The sequence below is a fragment of the Antennarius striatus genome, chromosome 21 (assembly GCF_040054535.1).
Source record: "Antennarius striatus isolate MH-2024 chromosome 21, ASM4005453v1, whole genome shotgun sequence".
NCBI lineage: Eukaryota > Metazoa > Chordata > Actinopteri > Lophiiformes > Antennariidae > Antennarius > Antennarius striatus.
Window position 1 is genome coordinate 3,312,737 of NC_090796.1, and position 25,681 is coordinate 3,338,417.

The following is a 25,681-nucleotide window of genomic DNA, read 5'->3' on the forward strand; positions in this document are numbered from 1 at the left end:
ATGAAGCAGCGCGGTGCACCAACCTAAGAAGGAAAACCACGTCGAATTCTTGTCAACGAGGTTGGGAGGAGGGAGACGTTTTCCCTTGTCTGGAATGAGCCCCATGGCGAGAAAATGCGCTTTAGTTTAAGAAATATTGATGACCTATCGAGAACCTTCGATTCCTTCTTCACCAACATATCTCGAAGGAAGTCGAACAAGAAGAAGAAGAAGGCAGTCAAATTACTCTAAATGCATATGTCTAGCTCTTACTCTTGGAACTGACTCTGACATCTCGTTTCTATATCTTCCATTCTTATCAGAGGACACTCGGTGTCCAAAAGGTGGTCAGATCAACCCGGGCAGCTGGCGATGCTATTGGCTGTCTGAAGTGACATCATCGTGGCCTGAGGCAGAAGATTCATGCAGAGAAACTCCAGGAGGAGATCTGGCATCTTCAGATAGCCAAGAGCTACAAAGCTTCATCCATTCCTCCTTCCCAGTGTGAGTTTAGAAAATAGTCTTTAAAATATCTCCTTCTATGTGATTTTGTATGCTATCATTTATTAAAATGTCTTTCCTCATTTGTTTTCACGTTGGCTCAGAAAGAACATGGTCTGGGTGTGGATGAAGGGGTCAAGGGATGGAGGAGGATCTGACCAGGTAGGGGAACCAGTGAGTCCTGCATCGGGGGCTGGAGCCCATGAGGGTCTGGGGGTTTGCACTCAGATGGCATTGGGGACACTTGGACAATGGAGGAAGGCTCATTGTGCTGGACATCACATGTTCCTCTGTGAAAAGGAAGTTACCGGTGAGACAAGAAGGAACACATGAATATTAAACATTTGTTAAAGTGTTGACAGAAAGCAGAGATGTGTTTGACGTCTCTTCTTGCAGAGTCTTTACCCACTGTGGATTTTTACGTGACCGGATTGGCTCACATGACCGGCGTCTACACTCAGACCCAGATTCAGACCATTTCCATGGTGCCAGACATCGGACAGGTCAGAGTGGAGGTCAGTCAGGTGACGTGTTGAAATATTTGTTTGGAAAGGTAACAAGTCTATAATACTGACACTCATTTCTTTTTCTTGACAAACAGATGCTGCTGTTCCCAGGAATGTGGTTCAGTCATGCGGGTCAGCTGTTATCAGTAGAACTAGTGGTCCAGCCAAGCCCAGAGTCCTCTGTGGCCCGTGTACAAATCCTACGACCCTACTGCAACCCCAACCACCATCTCATACCTCCAGGTACACTACAAAAGTGGCTGTGGAAGTTTTCTGAAACCTCCTATTGGTTCTGCACAGGAGGAAACAATCTCTTTGCTCCTCAGGTTGCAGCTCTTTGATTAATCCATTCAGCTGCTGCTCGGCAGTCCCACTGTGTAACACCACAGGGGGCTGCAGAGTGGGGCAGTACTGGTGCCACCTACTGGAGGCCTGTGTGGGCAACACCAGTCCCTGCAGCCCCTACGACTCTGCAGCAGCGGCCCGTGGATTTGCTTTACCTCCCAGATACACAGCAGTTCCACCTTTCTACCACCTGGTGGCAGACATGCCTCTGAGAATAAACCCAGGCTCTGAGTTAAATACTCTAAGTGTAGGTTGATTACATTTAATTTTTGCTGCATTCATTATGAAGTTGGAATACAAATTATTTCTGTATGAGTTTCCTATTTTTCCTTCTGACAGCTGCTTCTTCCAGATCGAGCCATCATGGTATTCCCTGATGATATAGTATCTATACAGCACACCCGCAAACCTGGAAATTTCCTGCATTGTCTGACCAGTGGTACCTCTATAAATTCCGCTTGGCGCCAGAGTTACCTGTCTCTTATGGGGGCAGAGTGGGGAGGCTGGTGGGAGGGAGGCCTCACCTTTGTGCCCCCTGATGTCCAGTGGGTGGATGAGGTGGTGTGTGATCTGAAGATGCTGTATATGGATAATCACCAAAGAGGTAACGAGTATGATGACAACTTTGACTTCACCCCCCAAGAGACAACCACAGCTCCAGATGTCCTCCCCCTGACAACTGACCCTGCTGGTTCAAGATCTAAACCTGGGATTGAAGTCATCCACCCCATGCCAGATGAAAAGAATCAGATTCATTTGCAAACCAATGTCGAGACACTTATTGTCATCAAGGTCCTGTCTGGCCAGAAAGCCAGGAGCTCATGGTCGGGCCCCGTTCTTCAGAGTGGAGTCCCCTTCTTTCCATTTTGCCCGGAAGAGTTGACTCAGTTTTGGTCTGGCTGTGAGAGAGATTCCCCTGAGTTCTGGTTCTCCTCTGTAACTCTGATGTTGCCTTCAGTGGGCTCTGAATTACTGAACATCAGTGTGACGGATGCAGTGAGGTCTCAGAGCATGAGTCTGAGGGTTTGGGGTTATGAAGCAGTGACAGGGCTTAGTATCAAGCCGCATGGATGTCCAAGGATGCTCGTAGAAACTCCACAGGTGAGGATTCTAAAATATAGAATTATGAAAAATATTTAACATAGTTAAATTTTTATGAAAAAAACCCAAACATTTTATATACATATATACATTTTATATACAACCCGACTACTGATAAACTGAAGAAGATGGATGGATTTTACATACAGTGATACCACTGTGGCTCTAGATTACAGGGATGGCAATGAAAATTAAGCAGTCCATTTCTTTTTTCTGAAGAATTGCAATTTGAATTTTAACCTTGAAAACAAACTTCAGTGTTAGATTTAAGGAGAAGTGTTCACATGTTAAGATAGTGAACATGGTTGATGCTTGCACTATAAACAAAAACATTAGTGTGAGCCTTCACTGAGGTCAATATACATATATGAGCACCTACTTTTTGTAATATTTATTAGAGATACAGTAATATTATTATTATTATTTCAAATAACATGAAGAAATATTGTTCTTACCTTTTAGTCATTTACAGCTGAAGTGGAAAGCGGTTCCTCTGTAAAATTCACATGGGTGATTGACAACCTGGGCAAGTTTTCCCATGAAGGGGAATCTTACAGCATTGTTTTCAAGAGGCCTGCTGAGTATAAACTGAAGGTATGGTTATTTTTGTCTGTCTTTTTTATCTCTGAAATAATAGTTGCTAAGACAAATATCAATGAAAGTAGAATATATAACCATAAAATAAATACTTTATTTTAGAAGTGCATGATTCCATTGAGGAAACATTCAACCAGCACCATCAATCACATAACTTCATCACTTGGTCACTTCATAACCATATCGATCAGCCGGTCCGACAAAGAGAATAAAGTATCTAGCTAATCTTCTGCTAGGTAACAGCTTCCAACCCTGTGAGCTCCCAGAGTCAGCAGATCCTCCTGACAGCTGATGAAATGATCAAATTGGTTGAGCCAGAGTTCCTGCTGTTCAGGAATGTCGTGGCAGTAGATGCAACACACCTCTATACCGTCAGGGTCAAAGTGGACATCTCCCTGCCGGTCGTCTTCAGGTAAAGCAATGCATTTATCTTAAAAAAACAAAATCCATAGAAAACCAAATCAACACTTTGGGTTATGCTGTTTCCGTCACTTGAGGCTATTTATTGAAAATTGCTTATGTGCTTCTTTATATAAAACTATTCTATGTGTCCACATGATATGTGTCGTGTAGATGGGATTTTGGGGATGGCAGTAGTAAAGTGATCCATGCTCAGCCAGCCCCATGTCAGGGGATGGAATGGTTTATGGAGGGACAAGAGAAGCAGGTTTACATCCAGGACACAGTGAATTACATGTATTCCATTCCAGGTAAACACAACCTCCAAAACTTAAAAGTGCTAAACAAATGTATTTTATATTTCATTAATAATGTGTAATGTATAAAATGCTTTGTACTTACTATCCCCACAATTTTTTTGTGTTTTGCTTTTTTATCCAGATGACTATACACTTCATGTCCAAGTCTCAAACCAATATGACAGCACTGACTCTTCCATTAAGATAAGGGTTTGCCCTGAATTAAATCACCTCTTTGTTTCCTTTTCCCCTCCTATTCCCCTTGTCAAACAAACCCTATTTCTTAAAACTTCCACAGAACCTTCCAACAATGTTGTCTACACATGGAATTTTGGTGATGGCTCTGAAGTTATCTCAGACACCCTCTGTAAAGTCAGCCATACCTTTGAATCTGCTGGTGTTTATAATATCACAGTTTGTGCAAACAACACTCTCACAGTTCTGACCACATGGGTCATGGTGGAAGTTATCGAGAAGATATCTGGAATCACAGTTTGCTGCGGTGGACCCAAGGAACTAAACTCTGCTACAGTTTTCAGAGCTTCAGTGACTGCCGGAAGTAATCTCATTTGGAATTTTGACTTTGGTGATGGATGCCTGCAGACAAACCTCACAGATTGTTCAATCTCCCACATTTATAAATCACCAGGGAATTATACAGTAGATGTAACTGTCTGGAATTCTATCAGCCAAGCTCATCAATCTGTCAGTGTAGAAGTCTATAAATTGTCTGTGAGCACAATCCTTCCAACAGGGTGTGTTATAGGTGGAAGAGATGTGCAGTTTTGTGCTTTGGTGAATGGAAACATATCCACACTGGATTTCCATTGGTTGATGGGAGATGGCTCACCTCCGATTTTGGTGCGCGGACGATCAACAGCCATGCACAAATTTAAAAATAATGGGATTTTTCATCTTAGTTTGACTGTATCTAGTTCTGTTACATATGTCTCATTTAACACAACCATCTGTGTTGAAACAGAAATAATAAACATAACAGCGGACGCATCCCAGGAAGTAGTGGCGGTGGGAGATGAGGTATGCTTCAGAGGGATAGTTTTCCCAAGGCAGATGACCAGTTACGAGTTGAACTGGATCAGTAGCTCCACTAGTCTTATTACCAGGACAAAAAATACTCAGAAGTGTTTTATCTTTAAAGATGAAGGAATTGAAGAAGTGTCAGTGACGGCAAGTAACAAGGTCAGCAACCAAATAGCTAAAGTTAGTATTACCATTCAAAACCCAGTCAGTAAACTTTCTGTAGGATATGGTAGTCAAAGTGACACACTAATGGTAAACACCTCGATATCCTTTTGGGTTGTGAGTTGTATTGGCAGCAATGTGTCAGTGTTGTGGGACTTTGGAGATGGTTCTGCAGTGGAGCAGAGTCAAAACGTTTCACACGTCTTCACCTCCACTGGCCAGTTCATGGTCACTGCCACCGCATTTAACGCTGTTAGCCATGATTCTGTGACGCTTAAGGTGAATGTTTTATCTCATGTTTCAGATCTTGTGCTTCACACCAGTCAGCCATATGCTGTAGTAGGAGAAGAAACTCATATCTCAGCAATCAGTGGTGCTGTCAGTAGCACCAACTTCTACTGGACTGTGGATGGCATGGCCTCAACCAAACAAGGGACTTCAGAGTTCAGATTTACTTTCCTCAAACCAGGAATGCATAAAGTGAGGGTTGTAGCACAGGATTTTGCCACCACAGAGGAGGCAGCTGTTTTAATTGAGGTATTTGAACGATTAGAGGGTCTTCAAATTAAATGTCAGAGCCTGACTAACATGAAATATGTACCGACCGAAGAGGAACTGCAGTTTGTCGCATCACTTGTCAAGGGTTCCAATGTCACCTATCATTGGCTTGCTACAAAGAGTGGAATAAACCAACAAATTACAGGTGAGGGGGAGATTTTTCATTTGTTTGCTGAAACTCCTGGTGAGATTTTTGTCCATCTGACAGCATCGAACAAGTTGGGTGAGACCACCAGCAGTGCTACTTTATTAGCAGTTCAACAAGTAACACATGCAAACATAGCAGCACAATCAAACATTGTGGAATTGGGGAGAGTAGTAAATATGTCTGTCTCTGTGATTACTGGGTCAGACCTGCAGTATTTTTGGTATGTAAAATCTGATCTTTCACCCCTGCAGACAAATGAACCCTTTCTTCTCCACACCTTTACAAGTGTGGGTCATTGTCTTGTTAAAGTTTCAGTTCAGAATGTCCTTGGGCAGAGCAATGTCACTAAAGAGTTTAACGTACAGGAGGAGGTTGAAGAAGTGGACTTTGAAATTGAGGGGAAGACCTATCCATTTTATATCACCACAGGCAATGTTGTTCCACTCAATGGGATCATATTGAAGGGTAGCGACCTGAACTGGAACTGGAAAGTAAGCCGGATTAAAGCTGAAGCTTTTAACATTACAAAGCAAAACATTTTCTACTCCTTTCCATGTGCAGGCATCTATCAGGTGTCTTTGAACGTCTCTAATGGGATAAACTGGAAGATGGTTTCACATAGTGTTACGGTCCAGGATGCAATCAGTGATCTAATACTGAATATCTCTAAATATTCTTCATGCACAGGAGAACAGATCAGTTTTAGTGCAACAATCTCAAGTGGAAGCAATGGAAGCTTCGTGATAACGTTTAGAAACAAGGACTGGGTTTATAGTCAGGCCATTCTTGATAGGCAGTTCAATACCTCAAACCTTCCAACAGGAATGCACGTTGTGACATTGAAAGCTTGGAACCAGGTTAGCACTGCAGAGACCTCTACAAGGATTGTTGTGCGTGAGAATATTCAAGGTTTGCAGCTTTTAAACTGCTGTTCTGCTGCTATTGAAGCTCTGAAAGAAACCAAGTTCAAGGCAGACATTGAAAATGGACTTTCTGTAAACTACACCTGGATGTTTCATGTGGCTGGGTCTGAGCCCACATGGATAATGGGACAAGAGGTCATCTATACTCCACCACAGAGTGGTCCATTGTCTGTTAGTGTGACAGTCACAAACGGAGTCTGCTCTAAGACACAAAATGGTTCTGTGACAGTTGAATGGCCTGTGGAGAGGATCAAGCTTGTTCATCAGTCTGAAAGAATATTTGTTGGACATGATGTCATGTTTTCTGCTCTTGTAAATGGAGGAAGTAACCTCAAATTCTTCTGGGACTTTGGAGATTCCACCGAAGTTTTAATGACAGACTTAAGCACAATCAATCATACTTATCAAATTCCTGGAAAATACAGAATTATGTTGAAAGTTCTCAACAGTGTCAGCCATGCGTTTACCCAGCTGTACATAGATGTGGAGGAGCTCCGGTGTCCCAGCCCTCAAGCTTTTCTAATCCAGAGCCCATCGACTATCTTCAAGTCTCAACCAAGTTTCTTTGAAGCAAGCATTGACAATAATTGCTCTGCTTACAAAACTATGTATTTATGGAAAATACTGAGAGAACCCAATTGTACTAATACCAACTCCAAGTACTTCCCCAATGAAGTCAGTCTTGGAAATCAAGTCAATGTAGCTTCACCTAATCTTTTACTCCCAAAGCATACTCTGGACATTGGACAGTATTGCCTGGTTTTCACAGTTTTCCTCAAGGGAACTCCTCTATTTGTCCAGCAAAGAACCACCTTGACTGTTGTTCACTCCCAGCTAGTAGCTTTCATCAGGGGAGGCTCACACAGAATCTGGCCAAGACTGACTGACCTCATCCTGGATGGATCTGCCTCCCAAGACCCAGATAAAGACCCAGGAACAGAAGATGCCCTGCAGTATCACTGGGCCGTAATGACACTGGTAAAGTTTTCCTGATTATAAGCAATGATGTGTAAATTCAGGATAAAAAATAAGTAAAATATTCTAATAAAAGGATTAATTCTATTATGTGCCATAAAATCATGGCAATAGATTTATGTTATTAACTTCTCACCAATATCTGGTTGTTTACATTTTCAGAACTCCACCAAGAGTCCTGTTCTCCAGCAGCCCATCAGTTATAACAGCAGTAGACTGGTTATACTCGGCACACAAATGCACCCAGACACCGTCTATGTTTTCACTCTGACTGTTCACAAAGCAAGGAGGAATCCCGTCTCTGTCAACCAGACAGTGAGCATTACTGATAATTTGCCTCCATTTGACAAATTTGTATTTTATAACTTCAAAATTAACTTTCACAAATGTTTGATTTTGCCAGCTCTAAATAGTTTTGGAGACTAAGATAGACACACTACTACAATGTCATATCATGCAGTATATACTTATGTCTCCGATCTTTAGGTGACTGTGTACGATGCTCCTGTGCTTCCTGTGACCGTGGAATGTATATCCTGCTCCACCCTGTCAACACCGTATCATGTGAGTTACACCACCCCCATCGTCCTCTCTGGGCAATGTGGGCAGTGTGGCCACCAGGCTCAGGTAACAACTTCGATATTAACAGTCACAGACATTTGTTTTAACAAGTGAATCTTCATTGAGTTTTGTTAAAAAGCTTTTTGTAAAATAGTGGTTTCAAGAAGTAATCATAGATAAGATGCTATTAACTTGTAATTGGACAGTTTGATCTATTTTCAGTTTTAATTGCATAAATACAATTATTTATAATTTGTAACAAAAATATAAGATTGTTCACAGACAATCGAACAGTCACGATAATTGTTAGTGTTTCCCTTCTTTGGCTTTTTATAGTACAAATGGGACGCTGTGGACGAGAATGGCATAGGCCTTGACCTTAATGGGGTCACCATCTCCACAGGGAGCAACTCTTCAAAGTTTGTGGTGCATTCAGGTGTCCTGCAGGCTGGCCACAGGTACACCTTCACTGTCAATGTGTCCCAGCATGATAGAAGGCAGAGGGGCAGCGCCAGCCTGATGGTACTACCTGTTAGTCCTCCATATGGAGGCATGTGTGATCTCAGTCTACAGTCAGATACACATCTGCTTAATACAGTCGTCACCTACAACTGCTCAGGTAATGCTTTGGTACATGTCAAAGTCCTTTTGATTGTGTGTGTGTGTGTGTGTGTGTGTGTGTGTGTGTGTGTGTGTGTGTGTGTGTGTGTGTGTGTGTGTGTGTGTGTGTGTGTGTGTGTGGCAATATATGGTGAAAATGTGGCAAATCTTTTGCTTTGATGAGACGATATGTTTTCTTTTATCAGGGTGGCAAGATGATGAAAACAGGACCTCTCAGTTAATCTACACCTTACAGGTAGCACCATGCCAAGTTGTTGGCATGATTTGCCCTCTGCTCACTCTGTATAGGTAAATGCAGGACTCAACATGCAAATACTAACAGATAAAAACGCACTGGCATGACCTTAATTTAAAGAAAAACATGAATGAAAAAACTACAAACTGAACTTCCTTTCTGTCAAAAAAAGTTATGTTTAATTTATTAATTTACGTCTGTAGAGGAACTCGTTCATCGTTTGGGAGCCTGGTTCCAATGGGGAGTCCTGGTCCAGAAAGAAATCTGACAGTTATCAGAATTCTATTGTTGGTTGAAAACCATCTTGAGGCAAAGGTCATTGCTTTAAACAGGTAATGGTGATCATGATGGATGGTTTGCTTAATCCTACCACCTTGAAAATTGATCTGATCTTATTACATCATTGGATTGTTTTGGCCAGTTTTGTAAAAGACAAAAAAATCTTGAATATCTCCCTTAAGAGCATAGTTTAGATCCTTCCATCTGTTTCTCTTTCAAACACTGTGTTTTTTCTAAATATTTATTTTGTTCATATTTCTTTGGGGGGGGCACAGATGGTTACAGAATGGGCTAAATGTTAGGGTTTCGGCTTAGAGTTATTGTTTTTTGAATTTTATACCTTCACATAAGTTTATGTTGTAGTCAAAGTTAAGCATGACAATACTGACTATGATTGTTATTTTATTCTGTCTACAGAAAACTATCAGTTAAAAGTCCGGTGAGGAATGAAGTTACCAGTCAGTGGCTCAGAAAAAAGATCAAGACTGAGTTGTGGACTTTAGTCCAACATGGCAACCCTCAAGAGATCATCTCTTATTCCATTGCCCTCACCAGTCAACTGAATCAGGTTGTATACCTGCATTGCACCTCATTTGCCAGTGTGTGAAATGAAACTTCACAAAGAACACAATTAATTTTGTCAAGCCCAGTCCATTCGTCAGACTGGATAGGTCTGGATATGCAGAGATTGTGGTTTAATGACTTTGAACCTGCAGATGGAGCTGGAGCAGACAGCCGAGGAGCTCATGGACAGAAGGGAGATCCGGAAAACGGTGACCGAAGCCCTCATCTCTCTGCCTTTGTCCTCCATGCTAGATGTTGAGCAGATAAGCTCTGCATTGTTACTGTCTACTGTAAGTAATCAGCTAGTTTATTCCCTCATCATTTAAAAAAAAAACAATTCAACCTCAAACTTGAAAAGAAAAGAGGGTTGTTGTTGTTTTTTTTACTTTGGTACCAACATTCAATCTTTTCCACCAGAACATAACTTCATAATTTCCAAAAATCACATCATCTTCAATCTTTCAAGCATTTTTATTAAATGAAAGAATGCTCATATCTGTGTTATTAAGGCTGTTCCCAGGGAAATGGTAAGTGAAAACTGCCAGGAAAAGGTTCTGCAAACAGTGGGGAAGATGATCCATGTCATGGAGGAACAGATGGGTCCTGGTGTTGAAACCGTTGAAACAGGAAGGAACATTCTGAACATCATAGGTGCTGGTCGACCTTTATGTCCTCCATTAAGCAGTCTCATCTGTATTGTGCACTTAACTCAACATGTGAATGAATCATCATTTTATTTCTTTGTGTCTACAGGCAACACCCTAGCTGCTTTGTCAGAAACCCTCAGTGCTTCCGCTTCTCGCCCAGCCTCCTCAAGCCCTGCTGTGTCAGCACTGGGTCACACGGGGGCCCTGATGCGCTGTCTAATGAGATCTCATGTTCACAGTGAGGCACCCCTTTTGCTGTCTACCCCTTACATCAATACAGCAGGCTTCCACGGAGACCCCTCAAACCTCCTCTGCACTCACCGGTCGAACCAAAACCAAACCTTTCAGTCCTTATCGACTGGTGAATTAAAGAATTCTCCCCCATGTCAGTTCCTTATCCCCGCCTCCCTAACTGCTCACCTGAAGAGTCAGAGGTCAGAGGTTACACAGGTGCTGTTTGATATGGATGCGGATTTGAGAGACAACTCTTTGCTGATGGCTGCTGACCCACCAATTTCCACCACTCTGGTTGCCATGGAGCTCACTACACCTCAGGGGAAGCCTATAAACATCCAGGGCCTAGATCCTGAACAGGGCATACGGGTCAATCTGCCAAACAAACAGCCAGTGGGGCTGGACACTGACAGTGGAGATGGATTAACTGGGAACACCACCTGTCTCACTGTAACTCTGCCCAATGATGGGAGCTTGAACCTCACGGTCAAACCAGTAGATGGACTTGATGAAAAGGCCGGTTTATACATCTCCTTCAACTTCAGCCTCGGCCAAGGTACAGTAGCTGACACATCATTTTCTGGACCTAGCCTAGTTTTTATCGATCTAAAATTTTGAGATTATGCTCATGACAATATCTATCCGTATTAATTCATATATTTTACTGGGGGAGCTTTGCTTGCTGGTCTAATTTCATCATGGTGAGAATATAATCATATTTATCTGGATGTACTGTAGGTTTCTATCTTATAATACATGTAATAATTAGAATACAATTGAAAGTTTTGAACTTCAGCACCTATCTGCCGCCAAAGATGACATTTTCATTTGTAATTAACAGAGATTGTGAGAGTTGTGCTAAGTTTTTGTCCACATTTCAAAGTGTCAGGGTGATTGTTAAAGTTGGCCATGCAGTGCTTGCCTAATTATTCCTTATTCCTACTGTCTATCTGGATTTTTGCATGAATTCTAAATGAAAAATGCTGCTTTCAATCTGTATTCTGGACACCTAGGAGGTAGTCCTGTGAGTCTTGGACATGTGAGGATAGAAGTGAGCTCTATGCTACCACAGACTGATGCCTCCAAGGATTCCCTAGTGAGAGAGTGGGCTCTCAATCTCTCAGCTCGGAACACCTCCATGATGGATGCCATCTTTCTGTCACCACTGTGAGTCACAGCTGTTTTCTATATAACTGTGTTTTATTTAATTTATTATTCAGACAAATAAATAAATGTTTCCGAATCTGATCTGTTTCTTCAACCCAGTTTACAAGGGACAGACAAGCCTATTTCTGTCAGCTTGTCCTCCTGTTTGGTCGACGGAGGTCCTGTCCGTGTGTCAGTGTGCGCCTTTAGCTCTCTGTGCCGGTATTTCAGTGTGAAAGAGGGTCGCTGGAGCAGTGAGGGTCTGCGGCCGCTGGAGGGCAGCACCCTCAGTGAAGCGCGCTGCCTCACCCAGCACCTCACCATGTTTGGAGCCAGCATGTTCATCCATCCTGGGGCCGTGGTCCTGCTGCCACCAGTACGCAACGAAGGAGCACATTAATACATATAATTTTATATAAATCATAATAAATATCTAAACGATTTTTCAAACATATTTTTTCATTAAAAAAAATTAAGGCATTCATCATCACTTCCATCACTGTGTTGTCTTCTCAGTCAGGCGGTCCCGTGCGTAATATGGTGGTGGCGATAGTGTGTGCTGTGCTTGTTCTGATCCATCTGGTGCTGGGCCTTATCGCCTATAAACTGGACCACTTGGACAGCCTGAGACTGGGCCAGGTTCCCCTGTGTGGACGACCAGGGCTGTATCACTACAGGGTGTTGGTCAAAACTGGCCGGAGGCGAGGAGCAGGTGATCCAAAGATAAGACAGGACAGTGTGGATGTAAAATTGAAGATAAGGTTATAGGGAAAATGTTTTATTTTGACCATGAATCTTCTAGATATAAATGATAGAGATGATTAATGCTTTGATTTATTCTACCAGGCACCACAGCACATGTTGGCATCAGTCTGTATGGCGTGAACAAGAGCGGGTCTCGTCATCTGCAGAGGGATGGAGCCTTTCTAAGAGGCAACCTGGACCAGTTTCACTTGGAGACGGACGACAACCTGGGCGAAATTTGGAAAATTCGCATCTGGCACGATAACACAGGTTCAAGAATACTGCATGAAATCTTCACATATAAATATGAAAATCAATCTAGGATTGGTGACATTTGTTTCACAAATGTGTTGCTGACATTAACAAGTTGTACTTTCCACAATTGATTCAATGATCAGGATTTTCTCTAAAGTATAACATTAAAATACAAGACCTCAATGATTGTCAAAGCAAATCAGTGCTGTCATACTTGCATTTAAGTTTTTACAAATTTGGACATTAGTATAAGAGTTGTCAGGTGTTGTTGAGTAATTCAATGAATGTCTGGTCTGGGAGTTGAACAGAAACCCTCTCAGAAACATTCAGTGTCATAATTCCTCTTTAGTTTATGTGTTGTGAAAATTACAGGTAATACCAATTCTCTTATCTTAATGTAGAGGCCAGGGTTGGATTAGGTTTGATCATTTAGTCAAGGTTCAAAATATTAAATGGTTACTTTAGAAGGGATCATATTGTCCTAATAATTATCTGATTTATCAGTGATTAATCTGGCAGGTTTTAATTCCAGTCTTGCCAAATTTATACAATTCCAAAACTGTTTCAGTGGGTTAACAGAAAACTGGACATACTGCATATAATCTTCACGGTAGCACATTTTTACTTTAACAATATCTACATGGTTTTCGTTAAAACATTCACTGCATTGACATAATGGGGGTATGTCTATAAAGCTGATGCTCCTGGATAGCAACAGACCCGGTTTTTCTGCTGGATAGGATATTCCTAAATAATAACTGAAGTCATGTAGATCTACACTGTAATAAAGTAAAACCTTATCATTTAGGTCCAGATTGTCTCTCTATACTACTAAGCATCATGATGTGAATGTAGGTCTGGACCCATCCTGGTACGTTCATCATGTGGTGGTTTGGGACCCTCAGACAGACCACATGTTCTTCTTCCTGCTGGAGGATTGGCTCTCTGTGGAAAATCCAAAGAACGGCACAGTGGAGAAGGAAGTTCTTGCCTCATGTAAGCTTCTAAATATTATATCAGTGACACAGAAGGGACGCATCTATGTATTCAGGTCACTACATTTAATGTTCAACAAGAAAGAACTGCTGCATTTTTCTGGACTTGCTGACTTGCTGAATGAAAGTCAACTTTCATTTAAATGTACAGTACAGCATGTTTTTCATGTGTCAGGGTTGGAGATAAAAAGTTGTTTCATATTTTTGGAAGAAATAAGTCACCAAACCACCCTTAAAATGGTATATAGGTAGTCCTCAACATAAAAGCAAAATTAGTTCTGAGAGGAGGTTCATATGTTGAATTATTTGTAAGTCATTACGTATGACATGTCAATCTACAATCTCCATTTCATTTAAATGTGATGACTACTCTCACTTTGCAAGTACTATTCCCTAAGACTTACCAGAATTAAAGGACATAAAAAATAATAATAAATAATATAAAATACTGTATAGGTACAGGTCATTTCGAGTTAAGTCATTCTCAATTATATGTTGGTTTTAAAATAAAAATACATGGAAAAATCACAATCAAGTTTACGTCATTTTACTTGACTTAAGAACTGTACACCACCAATATTGGACTCTTGAAATAACTAGAAAACTAAATATCTTATGATATGATGTTAATGTACAATAAATAAGAATAAAAATATATAATTATATTAAAATACACAGGTATCGTTCGAATATCTACTGCTAAGCATCAATCATGATTCACATGATGACTTTCAATTCAGATTAGATCACATGCAGTAAACATTTGCTTCTTATAATTGAATTCTTGAGGAGAAGAAGAAAACACTTCAATAAGTGTTATTGAATACGATGTGCTTATTGTTGTTCAATAAGCACATCCAACAACAACAGCCAGAGTTAGATGTTGATGTTGACAATCCACTGTACGGTACTGTAGCATGTAGCATGTAGCATGTGATTTACTTAGGAATGAAGAGAAGGAGGAGGGGGGAGTTGTTGGTGGTCAGAGGCAGAGTTATTATCAGAGATAGTCACCACGACCAAAATCTTCACTGGCCTAAATAAATAGCAAAGTATCAAAGGTACGACACCTGACGCTCTGAGATCCTCAAGAGTCAACAAACAACAACATCGGGGGGAGACGAGTGTTGGAGCAGAGGTGCTGCTCAGAGGGGGTTGTGGCAGAAAGTGGAATTGCAGGACAATAGTCAGATATAGCGGCACGCATTTGTTCAAATAATGTTTATATGTAGGGGACAACCTGCAATTTCAAATACATTATCTTTTTATTCATAATGCAATGTGTCGGCTGTATGGGATGTTTTCCTGATGATGTCATCCAACCTCTCTTTCTTCACCAGGTCCAGATGAGCTTTCCCAGTTCCGTCGGGTCTTCACCTCTCAGCTGATGTTTGGGTTAGTTGAACACCACCTTTGGGTGTCACTATGGGAGCGTCCTGCTCACAGTCGCTTCACCAGGGGTCAGAGGGTGACGTGCAGCGCCCTCATTTTAAACCTCTACCTTGCGCTGGGAGCTCTGTGGTACGGGGCTGTTGGCACACAGAGCCAGAGGTAGGATGATTTAGTTAAAATTTTCCTCTGATTATTTAAATATCTAACATCCATTGTTTCAGTCAATGCATAACAATTAATATTTAGAATTTCTAAAAAAAGAATCTAGTGTTAAATTATCCAGGATTAACGGGATGACACTAATTTGTCTCCTTTTGTCATCAGTGGAGCAGTGTCGGCCTGGATGCTGGTTAACCTGGAGACCGTTGCCGTGGGAATGATTGTTGCAGTACTGGTGTTTCCTCTCCAGTGTTTCCTCTGTTTTATCTTTCAGAAAGCTTGTAATCAGGTAATCTGAGACAGAGTGAAGCCACTTGTATGAAACCTGTGACTGCTGTCATTAAAACATTCTCATATTGAATTAGTTAGATATGACTTCCTTTAGATATGCTAACCTGTTTATTTTCAAGAGGTTCATAAAAGTAGTTCTGTGTGTGTGTGTGTGTGTGTGTGTGTGTGTGTTTTTCTGTTGTGCCTTCAGTGTGTTGCTGATTAGATGTCATTAGAGTGATATGTTAGACGTGCGCCCAATCTTTGCCTGTCAAACAGTCTTATCTCAGTATGAGAACAAGTGAGCGTTTCCATTTCTCTCTAATTGCCCAGGCGGTATGTGTTTCTGTGTGTGCAAACACAGATAGCGATGGACATTCTGGCTCCGTCTCCTGTTTGTCACTCCGTGGAGATGGATGTCTACCTTGGCCAATCAGAGCTCTCCGGCAATCATTTCTTGTCCCTGTCAGATTCCTCCAGCTCTGTTCGGGACAGTCCTTCTTCTGTGAGAGCACATATGCACAATGACATAAATTAGTGATATTCCTCCTGTCTCAAATAACTTCTGTTCTCTGTAGTTAGTAGAAAGCAAGGCAGTGGACTCCAGTATTCTGGATTTTTGGGCTGCGTCCGGATTGGCTCCTCAGGCAGATGCAGCATGTCAAGAGGAGAGTATGAGAGTATGGCCATCCTGTGACAGCCTCCTCAATCTTCCAGGAGGTCCATGCCTCATCAACATGACCCCAGTCCCCAACGCATGCAAGTCTGCATCTGGTCTCGGTCCAGTTCGCCAACTGAGGAGAAAAAAGGCATTGATGACGCTCCATCTGGCTTCGCCCTCCTCCACAGGCTCCCCCAAACCACTCCTCACTCCCCTTTGCATACAGACTTCACCAAAAGATGTTTCCAGTTGTCACCAGCCACAAATTACACAAGACCACAAACACAACCTGACAACACTTCTGACACTGTCCGGTGAGAAAATACTCAATTCAACTTAAAAACTTAAAATATGCTATCTGAGGTCTCAGCCCTCAGTGACAGTGTTCTTCCTGAAAAGAAATTACAATACATCAAACTACAGTGGTCAAATGGGGAGATATTATGTGTTTTCTGCACTGATTATGATTGTTTGCGCTCCAGAGGAAGATCTGCTGATGTCTATAGCAGCAGCGGTAGCAGAGGACAAACAAAACACAACCAAAAGCAACTCAGACAGCGGTCGAGATTCTCCTAAAACCACCTCCTCGTTCTCGAGCAGGTAAACTTCTGTGAAACAGATAAATTGTTTGTAATGCATGACTGAGTTGTTTAAAATTCTCCCTGTGATTTTGTGCAGAAGCTCCTCCTGCAGCAGCTGGACGGAGCAGAGTGACGATAAGTCCCTGGCAGACCTACAGTCCTGCACCCCCTTCCATGAAGTAGGACTCAGCAAATGTCCCTCTGTGTTATCCGTAGACTCAATGGCCAGCACGTTCCTGCCTTGCCCTTCTCTTGACTCCACCCGCTCCTCCTCCACCACACGTATAGGTACTAAACCTTCATATTAAAGTTACAATAAAAGCTCTACCTTTAGAGCGTTTTAAAGCTCTAAAGCTATTCATCCGTCACTTTAATATAACAATTAATACCCTTTATATTACATTATTTTAGGTTATTGATTAATTTAAACCAGGTGGCATGGTGCTGCAGTGGGTAGTACTGTTGCCTCACAGTAAGATGGTTCTGGGTTCGAGTCCTGTTTTGTGCGGAGCACGTATCTGCATAGTTTCTCCAAAAACATGAACTTCAGGTAGATCAGTTGGTTCTAAATTGTCCATTGGGGTGAGTGTGTGCGTGAGTGGTTTTTCATCTCTTGTGTGGTTTTGCGATGCGCTGGCAACATGCCTGTAGTCTGCTGAGATAGGCTCCAGCAACCCCTGTGACCCATGAAACTGGTAGAAGCAGTCCACAATATGAGTGAATGAATGTATGATTTGAGGGGTACTGTCCACTAATTTAGGTATTACATCATATAACCAGTATTTTCAGATTTTTTCCACAATTTTCACTACAGTATTTTAATGTACATTAATTTTACAACTAACTTTTTAAAGTGCTGCATTTTCAACACATGGAGCCATAAAATTGTAATCGGAATTTATGTTATATTTATTACTGTACTAGAGATCCCATAAACACTGTCACAATAACCCCAGGATGCATTTACCTTCACTGTACTAAACCGTGGGGTTAAAACAGAGTAAATACCAAGTGGCTCTTCCATTTGTATTTGGTGATTTGCTCTGATTATAAGTTGCTATTCCAACTCAGGAGTCGCCCGGAGTCAGACCAGCTGGCTGCTCCCAGCCTGGACAGTGCGTGTGATCTACCCCCTGGTGGCTGTGTTGCTAGGAGCCTGTCTGACTGTGGTGGGACTCTACGGGAGCGTCCTGTCCAGAGCGGTGGTCCTCATGTGGCTGATATCGTCCCTCTCTGCCTTTATCACCTCCACTCTCCTTCTGGAGCCTCTCAAGGTGGACTGAGACAAGTCTTCTTTATCCAGTTAAACATATTTCCTTGTACTTGTGTAATTTATACACATCTACCTATTCCAGGTGTTTGTGCAGGCCTTAATATACGCAACACTATGGAGGCCTGTGGACCCAGAGGTGGAGGACCAGCTGGCTATGGAGACTACTGTCGTGAGGACATTCGGAGAGCAAGGCAAAAACGTCCGTCCACCATGTGGGTATGGGCTGCTAAATGCCATAGAAGAGGCCCGAAAAGTCAGGGCTCTGCGATCGCTTATGAGGGTGAGAATAACAACACAAACTTGTGGCAGTTTTAGTTCTTTTTTTGTGAAATAACTTCTCCATCTTTTCTGCAGCACTGTGTGTGCCAGCTGTTATTCCTGCTGCTGTTACTGATGGTGAACTATCACGACAGTGTAGAGCAGAGTCAAGGCAGGCTGCTGCACTCTGCTGTCAGACGCAGCCTTCACACAGCACCCATGGGAGTCCATAACCTCACCTCACTCACAGAGTAAGGACACCACTCATCCTCCTTAACGCCAAAGCAATTCAGGGTAACTAATGCAGACACACACTGGAGAGAAATCCTGAAGCAGTGACCCCCAATCTGAAAATCAATCTGAAAACCATTTTAAAGGCAAAAACATATATGTATATGTTGTTGACATTAAAATGGTTTCCAGATTGGCGGCACATGTGCTTCCAAGTTTGAATCCTTCTCGTTTGGTGTTTGTATGTTCTCACCACGTCTGTGTGGCTGTTCTTTCTCTCCGTTTTCCTCCCACCTCCAAAAACATGCTTTTTAGGTGCATTGATCACTCCAAATTGTCCATAGGTGTGAGTGTGTGTGGTTGTTCGTCCTTCACGTGTACCAGTGATAAGCTGCTGTCTCATCTGGGGTGTATCGTACCTTTCGCCTGTAACCAGTTGAGATAGGCTCCAGCACACCCGTGACCGGCAAGGCACATGAGAGGCTATAGATCATGTCTACAAGAATGGATGGATGGTTTTCAGATGCAGATTAGGGTTAATTAGATTATTGTGCACATATAAATTCACTGTGCAACATCAATAACAGCGGTGTGCACCATTGCACTAATTGATTTTCAGTCTGATTAAAAATCTATCAAATCTTGCTGTATTCTCTTGTGTTTTCCTTTGACTTCAGCTCTGTGCAGATCTGAAGTCAAAGGAGATGTGGAGATGAAAAAACATAATCAGCTGAGTATTTTCAAGATGCGGCATAGTGTAATATCCAAATTGCTGGAGGTGGAGCTTTTTGATAAATGTAAAATGTAGTATGTCATATTCTTCAGATAAAAAGTAATAAAAGTTGTTAACAAAACAAACAAAATGTCATGACTGTGATATCTGTGCATGACTGATTTTGTACATTAATTTGCTATAGAAACACATTTAATTTTCCAAGTTCAAAGAAGAACCCCTGTAGAGAAGTAAAAAAAGATCATTCTGTGCATCGAGTGTCATTCCTGGGCTTATGTTGACTCTCCCTCAGCTGGTCTGATGCAGAGCTGTGGATCGGTCGTATCTTGGTTCCACACCTATACCAAAGCCCATCATTGCATGTTGTTGGTCTGCCGCGGCTGCAGTACACACAAACGGTCCGTCCCGTGACGAGCATCTTCCTGGGAGACAGCAGATCAACAACACAGCAGCTCTTGACTGATCTGCACATGGCAGACTGGAGTACGCAGCAGTAAGTGGGTCAACTAAATGTTTAATACCTCAATTCTTCTGTGGTCAATTGGAATAACTCCAATAATGAGGTGTGCTGTCCATTAAAATTCTCAAAAATCAAGCAACATATTGAGGTAACATAATGACTTTCAGAAGTCACAATATTCAGCTTATATTATTTAAGACATAGAATACTGCAGTGCTTTATGGACATTCATTTTAATTTCAAGAATAATATTTTTTTTGTGTGGTTTCAATTTCATTTTCATTCCAGGTACAAATCTATTTCTATTGACTTCACACACTACCACAGACAGTCTGGTTTATTTGTGTGTGTGTCCCTAAAAATGCATTGGGTACAGCTGCGGACAGTCACCCCCCTTCTCTCCATACGTCCACTTCACATCCCTTCATCCTTCTCTGGACTGGATCTGCAGGTGGCGCTTACGGTAACGATCGCTCATCCTTTGAACAGTAGAAGTTAATATGTTTCTTCTCACAAAGAATGGGATCCATTTTATCTTTGAAATGTTTTTTCTTTACACGGCAGGTCCTTCTTCTCATCTCCGTTCTCCTCATTATGTTTGGAGAATTACGTTTGATGGCAGCTGAGCGCTCCAAATATCTTTATCAATGCAAACACTGGTTTCAGCTTCTCTTGGCCTTCTTGACTCTGGCGACGGCTATCCTACAGATCTGCTTTCTGTCCCAAGCTGCTTTTTGTGTTTCCATGGTAAGGAAATATAGCACTGGCTTTGTAGTAGGTGGGTTCAAATCTGCCTGGAGCTTTTATGTGTGGAGTTTGTATGTTCTCCTGGAGTGTGCATGGGCTTCCTCCCGTCTCCAAAAACATACAGTATTGAGTATTGGTGACTTTAAATTGCATATAGACATGAATGTAAGTGTGACTGGTTGTTTTTCTTTCATGTCACCCAGTGACAAACATACCAGGTTATATACTTGTATCATGCCCATTGTCAGAAATGTTAGGCTCTATAGCCACTCCGTGACCTGTTAAGAAAGAAGAATGAATGAAAAAGTCTATATTGAGTCTAGCAGATGTTATGGCTCATGCTATTTAGGTACTGACTGCAGTCTATTTGTGTCTGTGCCATTTAGCTTCGATCAGACCCAGACAACAGTACCCACTTCCATAGAGCTGCCGTTCTGGCACAGAAATGTTCTCAGTGTGCAGCTATTCTGCTCACTCTGCAAGCTTTAAAGGTGAAGTAAAGCTCTAGTTTACATTATACCAATTTTTTCAATGTGAATTCTTTTCCATTGATGTGTCAGTGTGTGTTCCAGTTGCTGAGAACCTTGAGGTTTGTTCGAAAGTGGGTAGTCTTCGGTAGAATGCTGCAGAGAGCTTGGAGGGAGCTATGGGCCCTTACTTTCCTACTGCTGATACTTCTGCTGCTCTGCATTCACCTTGGAAATGTGGTATGAGGAGAAAGATCGGACAGATAAAACATTTACATTTAAGAAGAATGCATTAATGTAAAATGCATTTGACAGGTTTCTGCCTTTGTTCCAGCTCTTCTCTCAATCAGTGGACGGTTTCCTGTCATTACGTCAGACGGGTGTCTCGGTGTTGTCCATGCTGAGTGGTCGGACGGTTCTCCGAAGAGTGTGCCAGGTCCATCCATACCTGGGCCCTCTCTACGGGCTGCTGCTGATGGGGGGGAGTGTTTGGCTCTTGGCCAGGTTCTGTGGAGCTGTTCTTATCTATACATACAGGTACAACGTGTATGTGAGTGTGTGTGGTAACAGTTCTGTTGCATGTCATTAATATATGTCATATATCATGAAATATAATGACATACTAATTAATATCCCCACCTATATATTTGAATAAGCTCACTTGAAAAGTCTCACGCTGTCACACTGTCACCAACTCCACCCACTACCTGTCAATCAAGCATCCAACCAATCATGGCGCATCTGCCAGAAGGGATCACGTGAACAATATAGAGTAAGGCTGTTAGGAGAATAAATAACTATACATGCATCTCCCTCTTAACATAATTTTAGAGTGTCATAACTGTTCCAACAATTTTCATGTTTTTGAGAAAAAAGTCCAAACAGCAGGAGCGAAATAGAAACGGGTAACAATTTCTGAGTGTCCAGCTATGGTTTCCGTTTGGAATGAGACAATCGATGTAGTGTCCAAAATGCTCCTCGGGCATCTGACAAAAACGCTCTTTAAGTAACTACATACAGTTGTGTTCATGTAGTCAGCTAACAGAGCTATCACTTCTCTAAAATGTCTTTTCCACTTGCTCTTTTGACAGATGCCTTTTCCTTTAACGTTAGCGTTAACGTTAGTTCCTCCAATCAATCAATCAATCAATCAATCAATCAATCAATCAATCAATCAATCAATCAATCAATCAATCAATCAATCAATCAATCAATCAAGTTTTATTTATATAGCATTTAATCATGGCAACAGACATTTCAAAGCGCTTTAACAGACAGAGAAACCCAACTGAACCCTCCAGAGCAAGCATAAACCACAGTGGCAGGGAAAAACTTCCTCGATGAGGAAGAAAATGTCACCACTAGTTATCTTTCTTTCTCCAGTTAACCTGCTGACATTCATCTACGGCTTTGCAGTGCCCACCCAGCGCAATCCATGATTTGCCAACACAATGTTATTACGACACCACATTTATTTTCTACTACGTTGGGTGCGCTTGGTTTACAATCCCAATACATTTGTTTTCATATGTTTGGTATGAAGTCTGATATTATTGTTTTATCTTGGAATTCCCACAAGTTCCCACTAGTTAAATTATTATATTTATCTAACATGTCTGTTACATATTTATATGAATTTATGTGAGCTATGCATCAATTATTGGGCACCAAGATTAGTTTCTTATTGTATTTAGTTGTATTTCACACAGGAGAATAGTTGGAACAGTGGCTCTGCTAACCTGATGATGTGGAAAAAGTCAAAGAAAGTTTGACAGAGAAATGCAATCAAAATTAATGCACAACTACATGGTAATGTTTTGGTGATGGGGGAACGTTTGCAAGACCAGGGGGGAGGCCATGACAACACCACACAGACAATCCCAGATCCTCAAGGGGATTTGAACTCCTCTCACTGCTAGGCAACAGTGATAAGCTCCATACAATTGTGGCACCATGTCACAAATCAATTGGATGAATAATTATGTCTAAGTTGGGGTGCTATTAGAAATAAGGGTGTAACTAAAATGAAAGTGTTATCTGACAAAAAAATTCACGTTTGCCCGTAGGGATCACCAAACGTTTTAACAAACATCAGTGGATTTACTGTGGCTTGCTGTAAGTCAAAGGATGAGTAAAATCATCGTGGATCATCTTCTGTGCACCCAGAGAAATCTATCAAATAACTTATCAGATGTTCAGTGTGGACTTAAGTGATGCTAGGCTAGCTGACATTCACACTGGCAGCCATCCCACAAGTATTGTGACATGAAACATTCACCATTGGTTCTAAACGTAATGTCCTGTAATGGTTTTATCTGCTTCTTGCCCTCCCACTTTCGGGGCCAAAATGTAGCAATTCCATCTTTTTTCCAATGATTATGGTAAATTCATTATTATTACTATTTATATTTCCAAGAGCTTTTAATTTTTAATAAAGGAGGTTTCATCCCAACTATTGCTTTGTTTTAAGGGCAGAGCAAGCGGCGCTGTACCGTCCAGCTGCTGAACCTCAGGACTACGAGATGGTGGAATTCTTTATCAAGAGACTCAAACTGTGGATGGGACTCACCAAAGCTAAAGAGGTACCTGTTGCATTTGTAGTGGTGCGTGTCATTGGAAGACCACAGCCAATGAGAAAATTCCAAGTCAATAGCTGCTTCTGACTTCACATATTTTCTTTGTAGTTCAGACACAGGGTGAAGTTTGAAGGAATGGACATCCCCCCTTCTCGATCTTCACAAGAATCCATCCTCTCCACTTTGCCTTCCACCTTCCCCTCTTCCCATTCTTCTTCCCTGTCATCCACAGTTTTATCTCCACGCCCCCTGTCCTCTGCTCTCTCTGTGAAGTCTGACGACTCATCAGTGTCTGAGCCTGAGTCTGGGTTTGATGTCCAGCCCTACCTGGACCGCCTCCTTCCCAGTGTCACCACAATGCTATCTCATTTTGATGAAGTCAATCACGTTATCGAGGAGATTCACAACCTGGAAATTAAACTGGAAGAAGCTCAGACACTGAGAAAGAAGAGGAGGATCATCAAAAAGGACAAACATGCAACAACCTTAGGAGGGCGAACAAATTCCAAGGAACAAGTAGGGGAAGAAAGGGAATCAGAAGATGTTAGAAACAGGAAAACAAGTTTTCTTTACCCAAAGCCACGAGTGTCACTTCTGTCATCATTTTCTTTCACTCCTACCACACTTTACATCTCTCCTGCATCAGTCTGCATCGCTCCTCATTCATGTCGCACCCACTCAGAGTCAGAATTAGCATCACTCCAGCGACAGGTATCCAGCAACAATAACACTTGTGTCAAGCATGTGTCTGAGAGTCATGGTTTGCATCCTGCAGGATCTCCTTCATTTGGAAGGTTCCCTAGGAGAAGAGCTTGGCATTCTGGGAGCTCTCATTCAGCTGATGCAGCTCAGAGGATCTTATTGGCTCAAGGCGGACTTGCTGCATGTGGTAACGGTGGTGAAAGTCTTGCATGTATTAACACCAGACCATTAAGTGTAGAAGGGGTAAGAAGGCGTATTAGTGATGGAGTCCCTGTGAAGAGGAAGGCTTGGATTGCTGAAGGATCAGAGACTGAACAAGACTAACCATATGTTTGTATTGGATGCAAATTTGATCCTGCTAATTTATTTACAGCAAAACACGTTTTTCAAACTTGTGTAATCACAAAGATGTGGTATTTACAAGTCAGGAAAACAGAGTGAAAGATTATTTTTGGTCTCCTTCACAAATCTTCCCATGAACTTTAACTGGTTCACAACTCAGCAGCTCATATAATCACCAAAATCCCCTCCATTCATCACATCACTCTTCTTCTTCTTCCTTGGGCTTTTCTCTTCAGGGGTCACCACAGAGAATCAGTTGCCTCCATCTAACCCTGTCTTCTGCATCCTCTTCTCTCACACCAACTACCTCCATGTCCTCCCTCATTACATCCATAAACCTCCTCTTTGGTCTTCCTCTAGGCCTCCTGCCTGGCAGTTCAAAACTCAGCATCCTTCTACCAATATATTCACTATCTCTCCTCTGGACATGTCCACACCATCTCAGTCTGGCCTCTCTGACTTTATCTCCAGAACCTCTAACATGTGCTGTCCCTCTGATGTACTCATTCCTGATCCTATCCATCCTGGTCACTCCCAGAGAGAACCTCAGCATCTTCATCTCTGCTACCTCCAGCTCTGTCTCCTGTCTTTTCCTCAGTGACACTGTCTCTAGACCAAACAACATCGCTGGTCTCACCACAGTTTTGTACACCTTTTCTATTCATTTTAGCTGAAACTCTTCTATCACACATCACACCTGACACTTTCCTCCACCCGTTCCATCCTGCCTGTACATGCTTCTTCGCCTCCTTTCCACACTCTCAATTGCTCTGGACTGTTGACCCTAAATACTTAAAATCCTCCACCTTCTTGATCTCTTCTCCCTGTAACCTCACTCTTCCACTTGGGTCCCTCTCATTCACATACATGTACTCTGTCTTATGGCGGCTAACCTTCATTCCTCTCCTTTCCTGGACAAACCTCCACTTCTCTAGCTTCTCCTCCACCTGTTCCCTGCTCTCACTACAGATCACAACATCACTCCTGTACTGTATTAACAACCTGTAAGAACTT

General features: G+C 42.0%; 1 protein-coding gene across 1 annotated transcript; it reads left to right on the plus strand.

Moving 5' to 3' along the window:
• Positions 1–24,649, plus strand: pkd1b (polycystic kidney disease 1b). Its single transcript, XM_068306114.1, is given in 40 exon segments — positions 1–13; positions 303–483; positions 585–790; positions 877–995; positions 1,082–1,229; positions 1,313–1,578; positions 1,671–2,432; positions 2,895–3,026; positions 3,296–3,441; positions 3,603–3,739; positions 3,870–7,537; positions 8,021–8,161; positions 8,432–8,714; positions 8,902–9,004; positions 9,155–9,283; positions 9,648–9,798; positions 9,947–10,084; positions 10,304–10,445; positions 10,548–11,231; positions 11,689–11,842; positions 12,032–12,197; positions 12,338–12,533; positions 12,668–12,835; positions 13,676–13,816; positions 15,156–15,366; positions 15,532–15,655; positions 16,001–16,141; positions 16,215–16,611; positions 16,780–16,897; positions 16,976–17,166; positions 17,950–18,152; positions 18,234–18,431; positions 18,506–18,660; positions 19,666–19,866; positions 20,122–20,296; positions 20,398–20,599; positions 21,141–21,287; positions 21,398–21,584; positions 23,518–23,629; positions 23,732–24,649. Coding segments are annotated over 40 exon segments (12,054 nt in total).
• The last annotated feature ends 1,032 nt before the right edge of the window (positions 24,650–25,681 follow it).